Source organism: Oncorhynchus masou, chromosome 12 (assembly GCF_036934945.1).
Source record: "Oncorhynchus masou masou isolate Uvic2021 chromosome 12, UVic_Omas_1.1, whole genome shotgun sequence".
NCBI lineage: Eukaryota > Metazoa > Chordata > Actinopteri > Salmoniformes > Salmonidae > Oncorhynchus > Oncorhynchus masou.
Window position 1 is genome coordinate 60,368,970 of NC_088223.1, and position 12,775 is coordinate 60,381,744.

At 40.3% G+C, this 12,775-nt stretch overlaps 1 protein-coding gene across 1 annotated transcript in view; it reads left to right on the forward strand.

The window, feature by feature from the left end:
- Positions 1-12,775, forward strand: part of LOC135550534 (teneurin-1-like) — a 187,786-nt gene that overhangs the window by 44,664 nt on the left and 130,347 nt on the right. Inside the window, exon 2 of the mRNA XM_064981453.1 lies at positions 6,783-7,056. Within this exon, the coding sequence (XP_064837525.1) occupies positions 6,840-7,056 (217 nt within the window). The 5' untranslated portion in view covers positions 6,783-6,839. The remainder of the gene's footprint in view (positions 1-6,782; positions 7,057-12,775) is intronic.

A 12,775-nucleotide genomic window follows, 5' to 3' on the forward strand; every position in this document is an offset into this window, starting at 1 on the left:
GAGCAAGGGGAAAAGTACTGGTAGGCTTGACGAACAAAACAAACTGGCAACAGACAAACAGAGAACACAGGTATTAATACACTGGGGATAATATGGAAGATGGGCGACACCTAGAGGATGGTGGAGACAAGCACAAAGACAGGTGAAACAGATCAGGGTGTGACAACACCCTGTCACTACAAAGATCCTTACTAACTTCGTTGCTGGAGAGGAAGGAACCTGCTCAGGGAGTTCACCATGAGGTCAATGGGGACTTTAAAACAGTTCCAGAGTTTAATAGATGTGATAGGAGAAAACTGAGGATGTATCAACAACATTGTAGTTACTCCACAATACTAACCTACATGACAGTGAAAAGTGAAAAGAAGGAAGCCTGTACAGAATAAAAATATTCAAAAACATGCATCCTATTGCAACAAGGCACTAAAGTAATACTGCCCAAAAAATTGGCTAAAATGTTTGAGGCAAATCCAATACCACACATTACTGAGTACCACTCTACATATTTTCAAGCAGAAGTGGTGGCTGCATCAATCGTTAAGGACTGGGTGTTTTTCTCAATAAAAAATAAATGGAATGGAGCTAAGCACAGGCAAAATCCTAGAGGGAAGCCTGGTTCAGTCTGCCTTCCACCAGACACTGGGAGATGAATTCTGCTTTCAGCAGGAAAATAACCAAAAGCACAAGGCCAAATCTACACTGGAGTTGTTTACCAAGAAGAAAATGAATGTGGCGGAGTTACAGTTCAGACTTAAATCTACTTGAAAATCAAGACCTGAAAATGGTTGTCTAGTAATGATCAACAACCAATTTAACAAAGCTTGGAAGAATTATGAAAAGATAAATGGGCAAATGTTGCACAATCCAGGTGTGGAAAGCTCTTAGATACTTACCCAGAAAGGCTCACAGCTGTAATTTCTGCCAAAAATGCTTCTTCAAAGTATTGACTTTGGGGGTGTGAATACTTATGTAAATGAGATATTTATGTATTTCATTTTAAATACATTTGCAAAAATGTCTAAAAACATGTTGTCACTTTGCCATTATGGGGTCTTGTGTGTAGGTAGGTGAGAAAAAATGATTTAATCAATTTTTAATAATACACTTTCGGAAGGCACTATGAAGACATCTTCAGTTCACACAAATTTCAGTTACATCACACAGTCTAAGTTATCTGTTTTTGTGCTCGAGGCACTGAAGCTGATCCCTTTGGGTACATTCTCACCCTGACCTAGGAACAGTGCTTATGCGAGGGATTGAATGAGCTGGGGTGAAAATACAGTCGGGTAGGAAACACTAGATGTATACTATAGAGAAATGACAATGACAGATCTCTCAGTAGGAGGAAGAGGAATAGCTCCGGAGAAGTGGAGTTCCATGACAGAGATGGAGGCAGTGAGTGCCTGCGGCATGCCTGTAGCGCTGTAATGAAGTTTGTGGCTCATGTGCCCATGCTGGGCCGTTGGGCCAGACTCTCCCAGACTCGACGGGGGACGTTCATCTGAATATTCTTTCCCCACATGTAGCTACCCAATTAACACCAAGCACTTTACCCTGCCGAGTCCCAGGAAGGCTCAGCCAGCATCATGGAGCTTGGCGAACTGGCACCAAACAGCCTTTGATTTATGGACTTAATACTGTAGTGTACTACACCAAGGCAGGGTATTGTATTTCATACCGAAAAGATCAGAAATCTAATATTTTCCTCTTTCTTTCTCCTAAAAGTATTTTTCTATGGTTGTACAGACTCTTTTGTCATGCAGCTTTGGAAGGTTAAGAGTGTTCCGGAATGCTACTGGCTTTTCATTCTAAGGTCCAGTGGCAATTTTAACATGTAAATCTTGGTGGGGCAAAAAATAAAATGTAGGATGCATATCAGCAAAGCCACTACATGATATAACACTAAACAATACATTAATTGCACTATAACGGTGACAAACGGTGCCCAAAAACGGTTAGGGCCTACATAACGCTGTCCCAACAGCAGTCCCAACACCTTAGCACTGCTACACCTGGCTTTCAGCGGAGCCTTGTCTGGCAGCAAAACAGTTCATTCAGCCTCATTTACTGCCTTTAAAAAAAACCATAGCTGATATGGCAGACTTGCTTAAACTGATAATTGAGATGTAAAAATGATGGCATAAGGGGACGACAAGCGGATAAGAGGCAATCCGTAATTTCGATTAAGGCATAAATGAGCAAGCGACGATGGACATAGTCAATATAACTAACTATATGTTCAGCACTTTTGAAATGTACATTGACATAATTCTGAACAGTGTACTCCCTGTACAAGTCAGAACCGTAGGATACATAAATGGGGCATATAAGCAGAAAATGAAAGCTCTTACAATATTCGATGATTATATTTCTCTAAAACAGATTATATGCGATTTGTGAACCACCAAGTTAGAAGAGTACGTGAAATTAAGAGGTGAAAATAGACCAAATTATTAGGGTGAGGCACATGGGCTACTAACAGCTTACTACACAACATACACTTAGTATTACTTTCTTAGCTACAGTGTACATTTCTCCCTGGCACATTACATCATTTATGCAGCAGCATACAAGACATTTTTGGACTCACCTTGTGAAGGAGGCGCAGCTGTCCTTTGTGTGGAAAAAGCACAGCCACTCCATTGAGTAGCAGGCTAATGTTAGTAGTTTCTTTACAACGCTTGCAGTTAGCCACTGATTCCTTCCAAACGACTCATTGTTAAATTATTGTGTAATCTTTATGTACAAGGGCCGATGAGCACCGATATGTTCCTCATTGTTTGTTTTAAAAATGATTTGCCAGTAGAATGTCGACTTGATGACAACTGATGATGTCTGCTAGCTAAGACTTTGAAAGTCCATTCAAAGCTACTGTAGATATAACGTGATTTGATGTCATTCTATCTGTGGCCAATGATCTTGAGCCTTCTTGGATGGGCACTTCTAATATAACTCTATAGCAGAACCCAAGGGGCTAACATTTTTGAGCTCTAACCTTAGAATTGGGGATGACGTACTGTCCCATGAATGACAGAAACATAGCCAGTCTGGGTCAATGCTTTGTATTTTTTGCTGGCTAGCCCCACTACCACAGAAAGCACTGAGCTAGGCTGAAACACCTGCATTTTGGAGCTGCCTTACTCATCAATAAAGAAAAAAATTAGACCATGTTTGTATGCAGCTTTATTAAGTTAATTACAATTGTTTTTGTTACATTGTTTACAAACTGATGTGTGACACATATTAATAATATATAATAAATAATAATAATAATTATTATATTATATTATTAATGCCAAAATAACAAGCACAACAGGCAAACCCCCCCCCCCCCAAAAAAAATGTTTATTTTTATTTTTTTTATTATATACTTTTTTTTTAACCTAAAAGTGTGGTGCTCAAAACAGGTGGGGCTCTGCCCCACCCTGTCCTGAATGACGGATCGCCGTTTCTAAGGTCATGGACCACGAAAAGATGTACAGCAACATTCATCCTGTTAAAGCCCATGGATTACGAGCAAATTACCGTGTGTTGTGCTGGCTGGTGTTACTCTGAATGATTTGTGTGTCCACTAGGCAGTTTATTTACAAACACCGTAATCATCTCATTAAAAGCTACTTGGTGCTCATCAGAAGACACTGTCTTAGCCCCAATGTGCTCCCATTAAACCTCTGCATTCAAAACATATTTTGCTAAGCACCAGAGTGGTAGAACTAAGCCGTTTTAACCAAGCAGACAAATGGTATACTGTAGTTTGCATTTATGGTGCAACTATAACCCAATATCATTTAGGAGCTTTAGGAGGAAAATTATATTTACTGTAACAGAAATAAGACTGATCGTATCCCAAATGGAACATGATTAACATTCATAAAATGGAAGGGTTGTATAATATTAACACAAGGTTATTTTAGGAATGCGTAGTTAAATTGCAACTTGCTCAGAGGAAAGATAAAATGTTAAATTTTCCCAGTGCTACATTATGCATGTGCCCTTTTAGAGATGGGGAAATGTATATATTCTATTTCTTCCTATTTTATTACGTTAATGACATTTACAGAGTAATATTAGTTTTTGAGTAGGGAAAATAAGTTATGAATATCAACCTTATTGATTGGATTTGTTGTGCCTTATGAACTTTTCACTGGCTATTGGCTATTCGAGTCATTTTAATACATTTAACTCTGAGATGTAAGATGTTTGTGTTATTGATCATACTGAGAACACTGTCAATCTCACTATGAAGATGTTCTTGGGATTTTCTAGCTGCATATTCTGTAGCTACAGTGTATACTCTATCCCCTAAGTATTTTTTATACGTTTAAACAAATACATATCAACGTTAAGAAGGTACACAAATAAATGATTGCATGTGGTAGCAACTATTCATTCCTTTTTGCATCAGAGGAAGTGGTAATTCAATTAGGTTTTGCAACAGAGGAAGTGGTACATGAGAGTACCTCTTGTAAGACAGTGTGTACACAATATCCTCATGATAGAGAACCCGGCAGCCTAATTCGTTTGTGTGGAGCCGGAGTCAGAGGATCAGGTTAAAATATTGGTGGTACGGTAGGCCTATTAAATTAGTAGTAGAAGACTGGTGGTAGAACTGGTAGAAGACAGGATCTAGATATGTATTTTGAAAATATAGTAATGGTGAAAAATAATGAAAATAGTTCATGACAAAAAATACTTAACTATTACCTCAACTGAAGAACAAAGGCAAACGTGCTTCAAACAGGCGAAACACCCATAAACTCAAGCATCTGAGTATGGCATAGCTAAAGTAACAGCATGTTACCAAGACAATGATCTATACCTGAATGAGGAGAAAGTGACTAAATGGTCTATTACAACAACGGACAGAAGTTTCTTTTAGTAGCAGGTTAGGAGAACTTTCTCACGACGCGAATAAAACATGCAACTTTTTTACAATAGCTTTACACCATCTAGCCACAATGATGCTAAAAGGACATGCCCTAACCTATTATTAGCATTTCTGAAAAACAATGAAAACACCCCCACAGCAGAAGAAACCAAACACAGACACAGGTGGACAACCTGTGTCTGTTGCTGCGTTCATAACATTTAGCAAATTCGTTAATACCAGCATACCACTGGGGAAAACGTGTTGCTCCCAGTTTACAAGTAGTATTTTCTGAGTTCCCCATTTGTAATGAACGGAGCATGAAGCCCTGAACCGACCTGGGCGTGCTCCCCTTGGAGCCAGTTCAACACTGCAATGGTGCGTAGAACATGTTGGTGATTGGAACAAAGAAATTAAAACATTTCAACAACAATTAAAGGTTGTGTATGTAATCAGATTCTGCTGTTTATACATACTGTTGGAAAGGAACTAGTGATAGCATAGTTAGGGAAATGTCCATGTGACAATAGCTCTCAGACACAAATCCCATATACCTACCTACATGTCAAATAAAATAACATTTTATTGGTCACATACACATTTAGCAGATGTTATTGCACATGTAGCGAAATGCTTGTGTTTCTAGCTCCAAAAGTGCAGTAATATATAACAAGTAGTATCTAACAATTTCACAACATTACACACATTTAAAGTATGTTAAAAGGGTACAAAAATCGACAAAAAGGAACTACTCATGTATATTCATGAGCTAGCTACTCATATGTTTTTGTACTGAGAGCACCTCTTGTAGACAGTGTGGACTGTGTATGCTAAAATAGGTGCCTTACCTAGGCTCCCTGCCTTAGAGTTTATACAGTAACCTCACCAAAAACAGCCTTGTTTCAACTAGTGGTGTTGACTCCCCACTCATCATTTTCCAGCCACACCTACCCTGAGTAATTACCTTTACATGCACAGAACAGCCTCGTCCAGCCAGGGGGCTGGCTGCGGCACAGAATACAAATGGCCCATAAAAATGCCTTCAACTGCCAATTAGTCAAGCAAGATATGTACTGAGCTTGCTATTAATAACCTATTACCACAAGCCGGACAAAGATGGCACAGCCTAATGAGCATTTGATTGTCATATTTGTCTTGAATGCTGTTAAAGATTACGCATGTCAGAGGGCAAACATTGTCAGGAGCCTCTTCTGATTTCTTGCTGAAGTTTGTATTATGGGGAGTTTTCCCCCCCTCCGTTCCCAACGTATAGAAGGACAGTGGGGTGTGAAGGCAATCCTCTCTGCTACAGGGTCGAGTGTTTGGGTCAAGGCCATGGCCAAGGTTTAGTGGCTGTCAGGCGGCAATGATAGAAAGGTCAGCCCAAGCAGAGCTCAGGGCAGAACAGACGGGTTCATATCAAGGTTATAGTGTGCTTTACGCTACACAGCAAAACACTACTGGGCTGTGATGAACTGCAGCCTTATACTAGGACACCGATGCAAAATAACAGTATTCATCATTGTGCTACTGTTATATTACTACTGAGTAATGCTAATGGTAAATAAAAAAATAACTGCCTCTCTAGCTCTGGGGATAAAATACATTGTTCGCCACATGGTTTCTGTCATTGTGTTTCATAGCAGTCCATCAGATTCTGCTGTAAATTAAAGTTATCTCTCAATCTGTTCCTATAAGGGCTCCTCCTCCCCTGTGTCTATAAAGCAACTCAATCTTCTAACACCACCACCCAGCAGCAACCCCTTAGAACAAGGACACGCTGATTAAAGACACTAATATCCAAATAATTACTTTTTACTTGATTTATATATTTTTCGCACAATACTGGGACACAACATTAGCAATGTGTGAGGTAAATTCATTGTTCTAAGTCTTTATTCTCCACTTTCTCCAGATTGGTCTTGCATTTTGGATCCAATGACTGAATGAGCTTGGTTCAGTGTTGCCAGGCATGGAGCAGATGGATTGTAAGCCTTACCAGTCATTGTCCAAGGCCCGGAATGAGATGGAGCTCGCCTACACCAGCTCCTCAGACGAAAGCGAGGACGGCAGGAACCTTTGCAAATCCTACACATCCCGAGAGACCCTGCCCGACTACGGCCAGGAGATGAGACTAAACTACAACAGCCACAGAGCCAAGCGGAAAACAGTGGAGGAACACACTGGAGGTACGCTATAACCACACACCACAAACTAGTTTAGCCAGTCACAATGAGGTTGTTAAATAGTAATTAAATTGAAATAGCAATTTGTTTTGATTGGTAACTGTGCTGGGGGCATTTATACGGTAAAGGCCCGTTCCATTTTGTAGTTATTGATAAACGCACAGGTTCCAGGTTAATCAGTTTTCGTTGCACAGGTTATGGTCAGTTATGATGTCAAAATGGCAGAGAGGTTGCAGGGGAGACAGGCAAATGCAGTGTGATTGTATGCATGGTAAGACTTATCATGACATTGCAGCTAGCCAAATGAATTTTATAATCTCATGTCCCCGTATCCACATATCCCCTGGTAAATGTATGAAAACTCTACTCTGCTGCTACCTGCAGTGACTATGGAAGGATTGCATGCTAATGTGGAAGGTAGACTCGGTTGAATGTTATTGTGAAAAATGTGAATTACAGAGGTAATGCAGTTATTCCATAACTTGTTTCCTAGTCTAGCTAGTCACACATAGGAGCTTTTAACACCTTAGGGCTGTGTTGGGGTTTGGGGGGTGGGGTGAGATAGGGATGGGGGGAGTGTATAATTATGTTTGAATTGACTTTTTCTCTGTACAATATAACACAATCACACCTCTATTCTAACCACTCTAAACAATGATTGTTAGGAAATGAGAATAGGAAATGAGTGTTACAGGGAAAACACAAAACTCACTTATCGAATTATGAATGGTTTTAAGGGGATGTTTCTACTCAATTTTTCATTGCACAGTCTATATTGTTATCTACCTTATTCACTGAACACATAATGCAGTATGCCATCACTGTCTCTTGAAGGTTCCTCATACAAAAATGTCACACTATCTGGTCTGCTTCAGGAAGACATAAAATACCACTATGGAGGTTATTTCAGGTCCCATCTAAACCACTGGTTGACCTTTCACAATATACAGTTGAAGTCGGAAGTTTACATACACTTAGGTTCCCAGAACAACAGCAAAGGACCTTGTGAAGATGCTGGAGGAAACAGGTGCAAAAGTATCTATATCCACAGTAAAACGAGTCCTAAATCGACTTAACCTGAAAGGCTACTCAGCAAGGAAGAAGCCCCTGCTCCAAAACCGCCATAAAAACCCAGACTACGGTTTGCAACTGCACATGGGGACAAAGATTGTACTTTTTGGAGAAATGTCCTCTGGTCTGATGAAAAAAATAGAACTGTTTGGCCATAATGACCATCGTTATGTTTGGAGGAAAAAGGGGGAGGCTTGCAAGCTGAAGAACACCATTCCAACCGTGAAGCACAGTGGTGGCAGCATCATGTTGTGGGGGTGCTTTACTGCAAGAGGAACTGGTGCACTTCACAAAATAGATGGCATCATGATGAAAGAAAATTATGTGGCTATATTGAAGCAACATCTCAAGACACCAGTCAGGAAGTTAAAGCTTGGTCGCAAATGGGTCTTCCAAATGGACAATGACCCCAAGCATACTTGGGCAAAATGGCTTGAGGACAACGGAGTCAAGGTATTGGAGTGGCCATCACAAAGCCCTGACCTCAATCCCATCGAGAATTTGTGGGCAGAACTGAAACAGTGTGTGCGAGCAAGGAGGCCTACAAACCAGACTCAGTTACACCAGCTCTGTCAGGAGGAATGTGACAAAATTCACCCAACTTATTGTGGGAAGCTTGTGGAAGACTACCCAAAATGTTTGACCCAGGTTAAACAATTTGAAGGCATTGCTACCAAATAGTAATTGACTGTATGTAAACTTCTGACCCACTGGGAATGTGATGAAAGAAATAAAAGCTGAAATAAATCATTCTCTCTACTATTATTCTGACATTTCACATTCTTAAAATAAAGTGGGGATCCTAACTAACCTATGACAGGGAATTTGTATTATCTTAATAGTGACATTATCTTAATAGTGATAGTACATCTGTACCGCAGTAGTTAAACTTTGATCAGTGTTGCTGTTTTCATTGTTTTACATGGAAATTCTTCTAACCATATTCTGTCTCTTTATGCAGTCCTGGAATAATTGCAGTTCTGAAATATAGTTGACATGAGATATTCCTTGATCATTGTACGTTAATTTGAGTCATTTGAAGGTAAGAATTGAAGAACAAAGTCATGCTGAAAATGTCTTCAGTATTATGACTATAATTTCTATTATAATAATTTATATGAGGATAATTTCTTATAATTCCTATCAGTAATTGATCATCTGATGATTAGAGTCGGCATTTCTAAGTCAAATGATGATTTAAGATATAACACTTAACATTTATTTCACATATAGTATACTGTATTTGAAGGCAAAATGTGCATATGAATAACACCTGAACAGCATCTCCCTCACATTAATATGATTAACAGTGCTCTATTTCTAATCACATGATCATTTAAATACCGTAGTATATTATTTTCCTTAGATTTACTTTAAAACTTATGCGAATGATGGAAGATACATATTCTTGTCTTAACTGCAAATGTGAGCTTAAATCGGCTTTCAGCTCCCATGTATTACGGTATTCAAATGGTACACCGAACAAAACATTTGGTTCTGGTTACCTTGGAAACTGCATAAAATGAACAAATGACATTTGCTTGGAGCAGCATCTTTTTCAACCTGAACAGATTGATTGCAAAACAGTATGCACATGATTTCATCCCCTATCATGGAGAGGACAACATTATCAGGAGTGATTGGGGAAAAAATCGATACAGTTACATATCGCAATATTTAGGATGATATTATATTGATACTTTGACACCAAGTAACGATTTGTAAAAAAAAACTAAAAATACATACTGTATACAGTGAGCTCAATGTATTGGGACAGTGACAGTGGGGGGGGGGGGGGTTCTGTGCTCCAGCACTTTGGATTTGAAATTATACAATGAGTATGAGGTTAAAGTGAAGATTGTCAGTTGAATTTGAGGGTAGCATCCACATTGATGTAGAAGTGTTTAGAAACATATTATTATTATTTTTGTACGTTAACCCCTTTTCCTTCCCAATTACGATCGTGTCTCATGTCTGCAACTCCCCAACGGGCTCGGAGAGGTGAAGGTTGAGTCATGCATCCTCCGAAATATGTGCAAACCGTCAAACCGCACGCCCACCCGCTTAACCCAGAAGCCACCCGCACCAACCTGTCAGAGGAAACACCGCTCAACTGATGACCGAAGTCAGTCTGCAGGCGCCCGGCCCACCACAAGGAGTCGCTAGAGCCCAATGAGCCCCCGGCCAAACCCTCCCATAACCCGGACAATTGTGCGCCGCCCTATGTCTTACTTCAATCAGTCACGAAATCCCTAGTTTGAAAGCGAATGTTTTCTAGAAGCTGTGCGGTGCCATTTCCCTTGAATTTACCCATACATGGGCTAGCTGTCTAGCAGAGTTTCAGCCAATGAGATTCAGCCCCTCGCCATTTGAGTGACAGCTGGCAAGACACACACACACACACACACACACACACACACACACACACACACACACACACACACACACACACACAAACACAGTAGAGCGAGAGAGCAATGACGTGGTTCACATCTGCACATTTGTGACATAGTACGCAATTTTCAGGGACCACTTCTGGCTTGTGGATGCTACCTTCCGAACTACTGGTGAAAAAGTATACAAAAGTACCAGAGAATATCTTTAAATAGTGAGTCAACATGTTTTCATCACTTTTATTTCCATGACTGATCAAAACCTGATTTTATTATGGCTCTCTCTTGTCTCTCTTAAGCAGACATAGTGAGCAATATGTTTTGAACATCTAATCGCAATACATATAGAATGGTAAGAATCGCAATAAATCTTGTATCGGCACCTAAGTATCGTGATAATATTGTAACATGAGGTCCCTGGCAATTCCCATCCCTAAATTTCAATGCTCATTTGTGTCCATTTATCACTGTTGCCTCCATTTTGCGGCTGTGATTTTAAGGGGCAGGAGGTTGGAGAGAGGTATTCACTGACAAGAAATTGGTCAAGGACATGGGTTCCTGACTGGCGTAATTAGTGTAGAGATTATTACTTGAGAGTGAGGTCAGGCAAGTCACCTTGGTGAGGGATTCTCAAGAGCAGTTTAAAGAAAGACGACCCCTCTCCATATGCAAGCCGCACCGCAGTGTTGAGTACAGACCATGGCCACAGACTGATATTAGTCTAGTCACACAGGATTTTGATCTATGCCAGATTATTGTGCAGCCCAGACAAACCCATTGAAACTGTTGCTAAAACAATTGAACTAAAATGTTTTTTTTAATGATCAATAAATTTATGAAATACTTAATGAAAAAAATAACTATACATTATAACAGGCCTCGGTAATCTGCAATCATTTACTCTCAGTTCTCAGTTTATTAGGTACACCCACCTAGTACCAAGTCAGACCCCCTTTTCCTCAGTAAACGGAAATGTTTCTCAGTTGGTGTCAAGACACCTAAAGTGTGCCTGGATAGTTCCGCACACCATTATACCACCACCATCAGCCTGTACCGTTGAGACCAGGCAGGTTGGGGCCATGGACTCTGCTGCTTACGCCAAATCCTGACTCAGCATGACACAACAGGATCCGGGATTCGTCGGACCATGTTTTTCGACTGCTCAATTGTCCAGTGTTGGTGATGGCGTGCCCACTGGAGCCGATTCTCCTTGTTTTTAGCTGATAGGAGTGGAACCCTGTTGGTCGTCTGCTGCAATAGCCCATCCGTGACAAGGACCGACAAGTTGTGCGTTCCGAGATGCCGTTCTTCACACCACTGTTGTACCGTGCCATTATTTGCCTGTTTGTGGCACACCTTTCAGCTTGAACGATTCTTGCCATTCTCCTTCGACCTCTCATCAACAAGCTGTTTTCGCCCATAGGACTGAGGCTGACTGGATGTTTTTTGTTTTTTGCACCAGTCTTTGTATACCCTACACACTGTCGTGCATGAAAAGCACAGGACGCCGGCCATTTCTGATCATACCATGCTCAAAGTCGCTTAGGTCACTCGTTTTTCCCATTTTAACGTTCAAATCAAATCAAATTTTATTTGTCACATACACATGGTTAGTAGATGTTAATGCGAGTGTAGCGAAATGCTTGTGCTTCTCGTTCCGACAATGCAGTAATAACCAACAAGTAATCTAACTAACAATTCCAGAACTACTGTCTTATACACAAGTGTAAGGGGATAAAGAACATGTACATAAAGATATATGAATGAGTGATGGTACAGAGCAGCATAGGCAAGATACAGTAGATGGTATCGAGTACAGAATATACATGAGATGAGTATGTAAACAAAGTGGCATAGTTAAAGTGGCTAGTGCTACATGTATTACATAAAGATGCAGTGGATGATATAGAGTACAGTATATACGTATACATATGAGATGAATAATGTAGGGTATGTAAACATTATATTATGTAGCATTGTTTAAAGTGGCTAGTGATATATTTTACATCATTTCCCATCAATTCCCATTATTAAAGTGGCTGGAGTTGAGTCAGTGTGTTGGCAGCAGCCACTCAATGTTAGTGGTTGCTGTTTAACAGTCTGATGGCCTTGAGATAGAAGCTGTTTTTCAGTCTCTCGGTCCCAGCTTTGATGCACAAGTACTGACCTCGCCTTCTGGATGATAGCGGGGTGAACAGGCAGTGGCTCGGGTGGTTGTTGTCCTTGATGATCTTTATGGCCTTCCTGTAACATCGGGT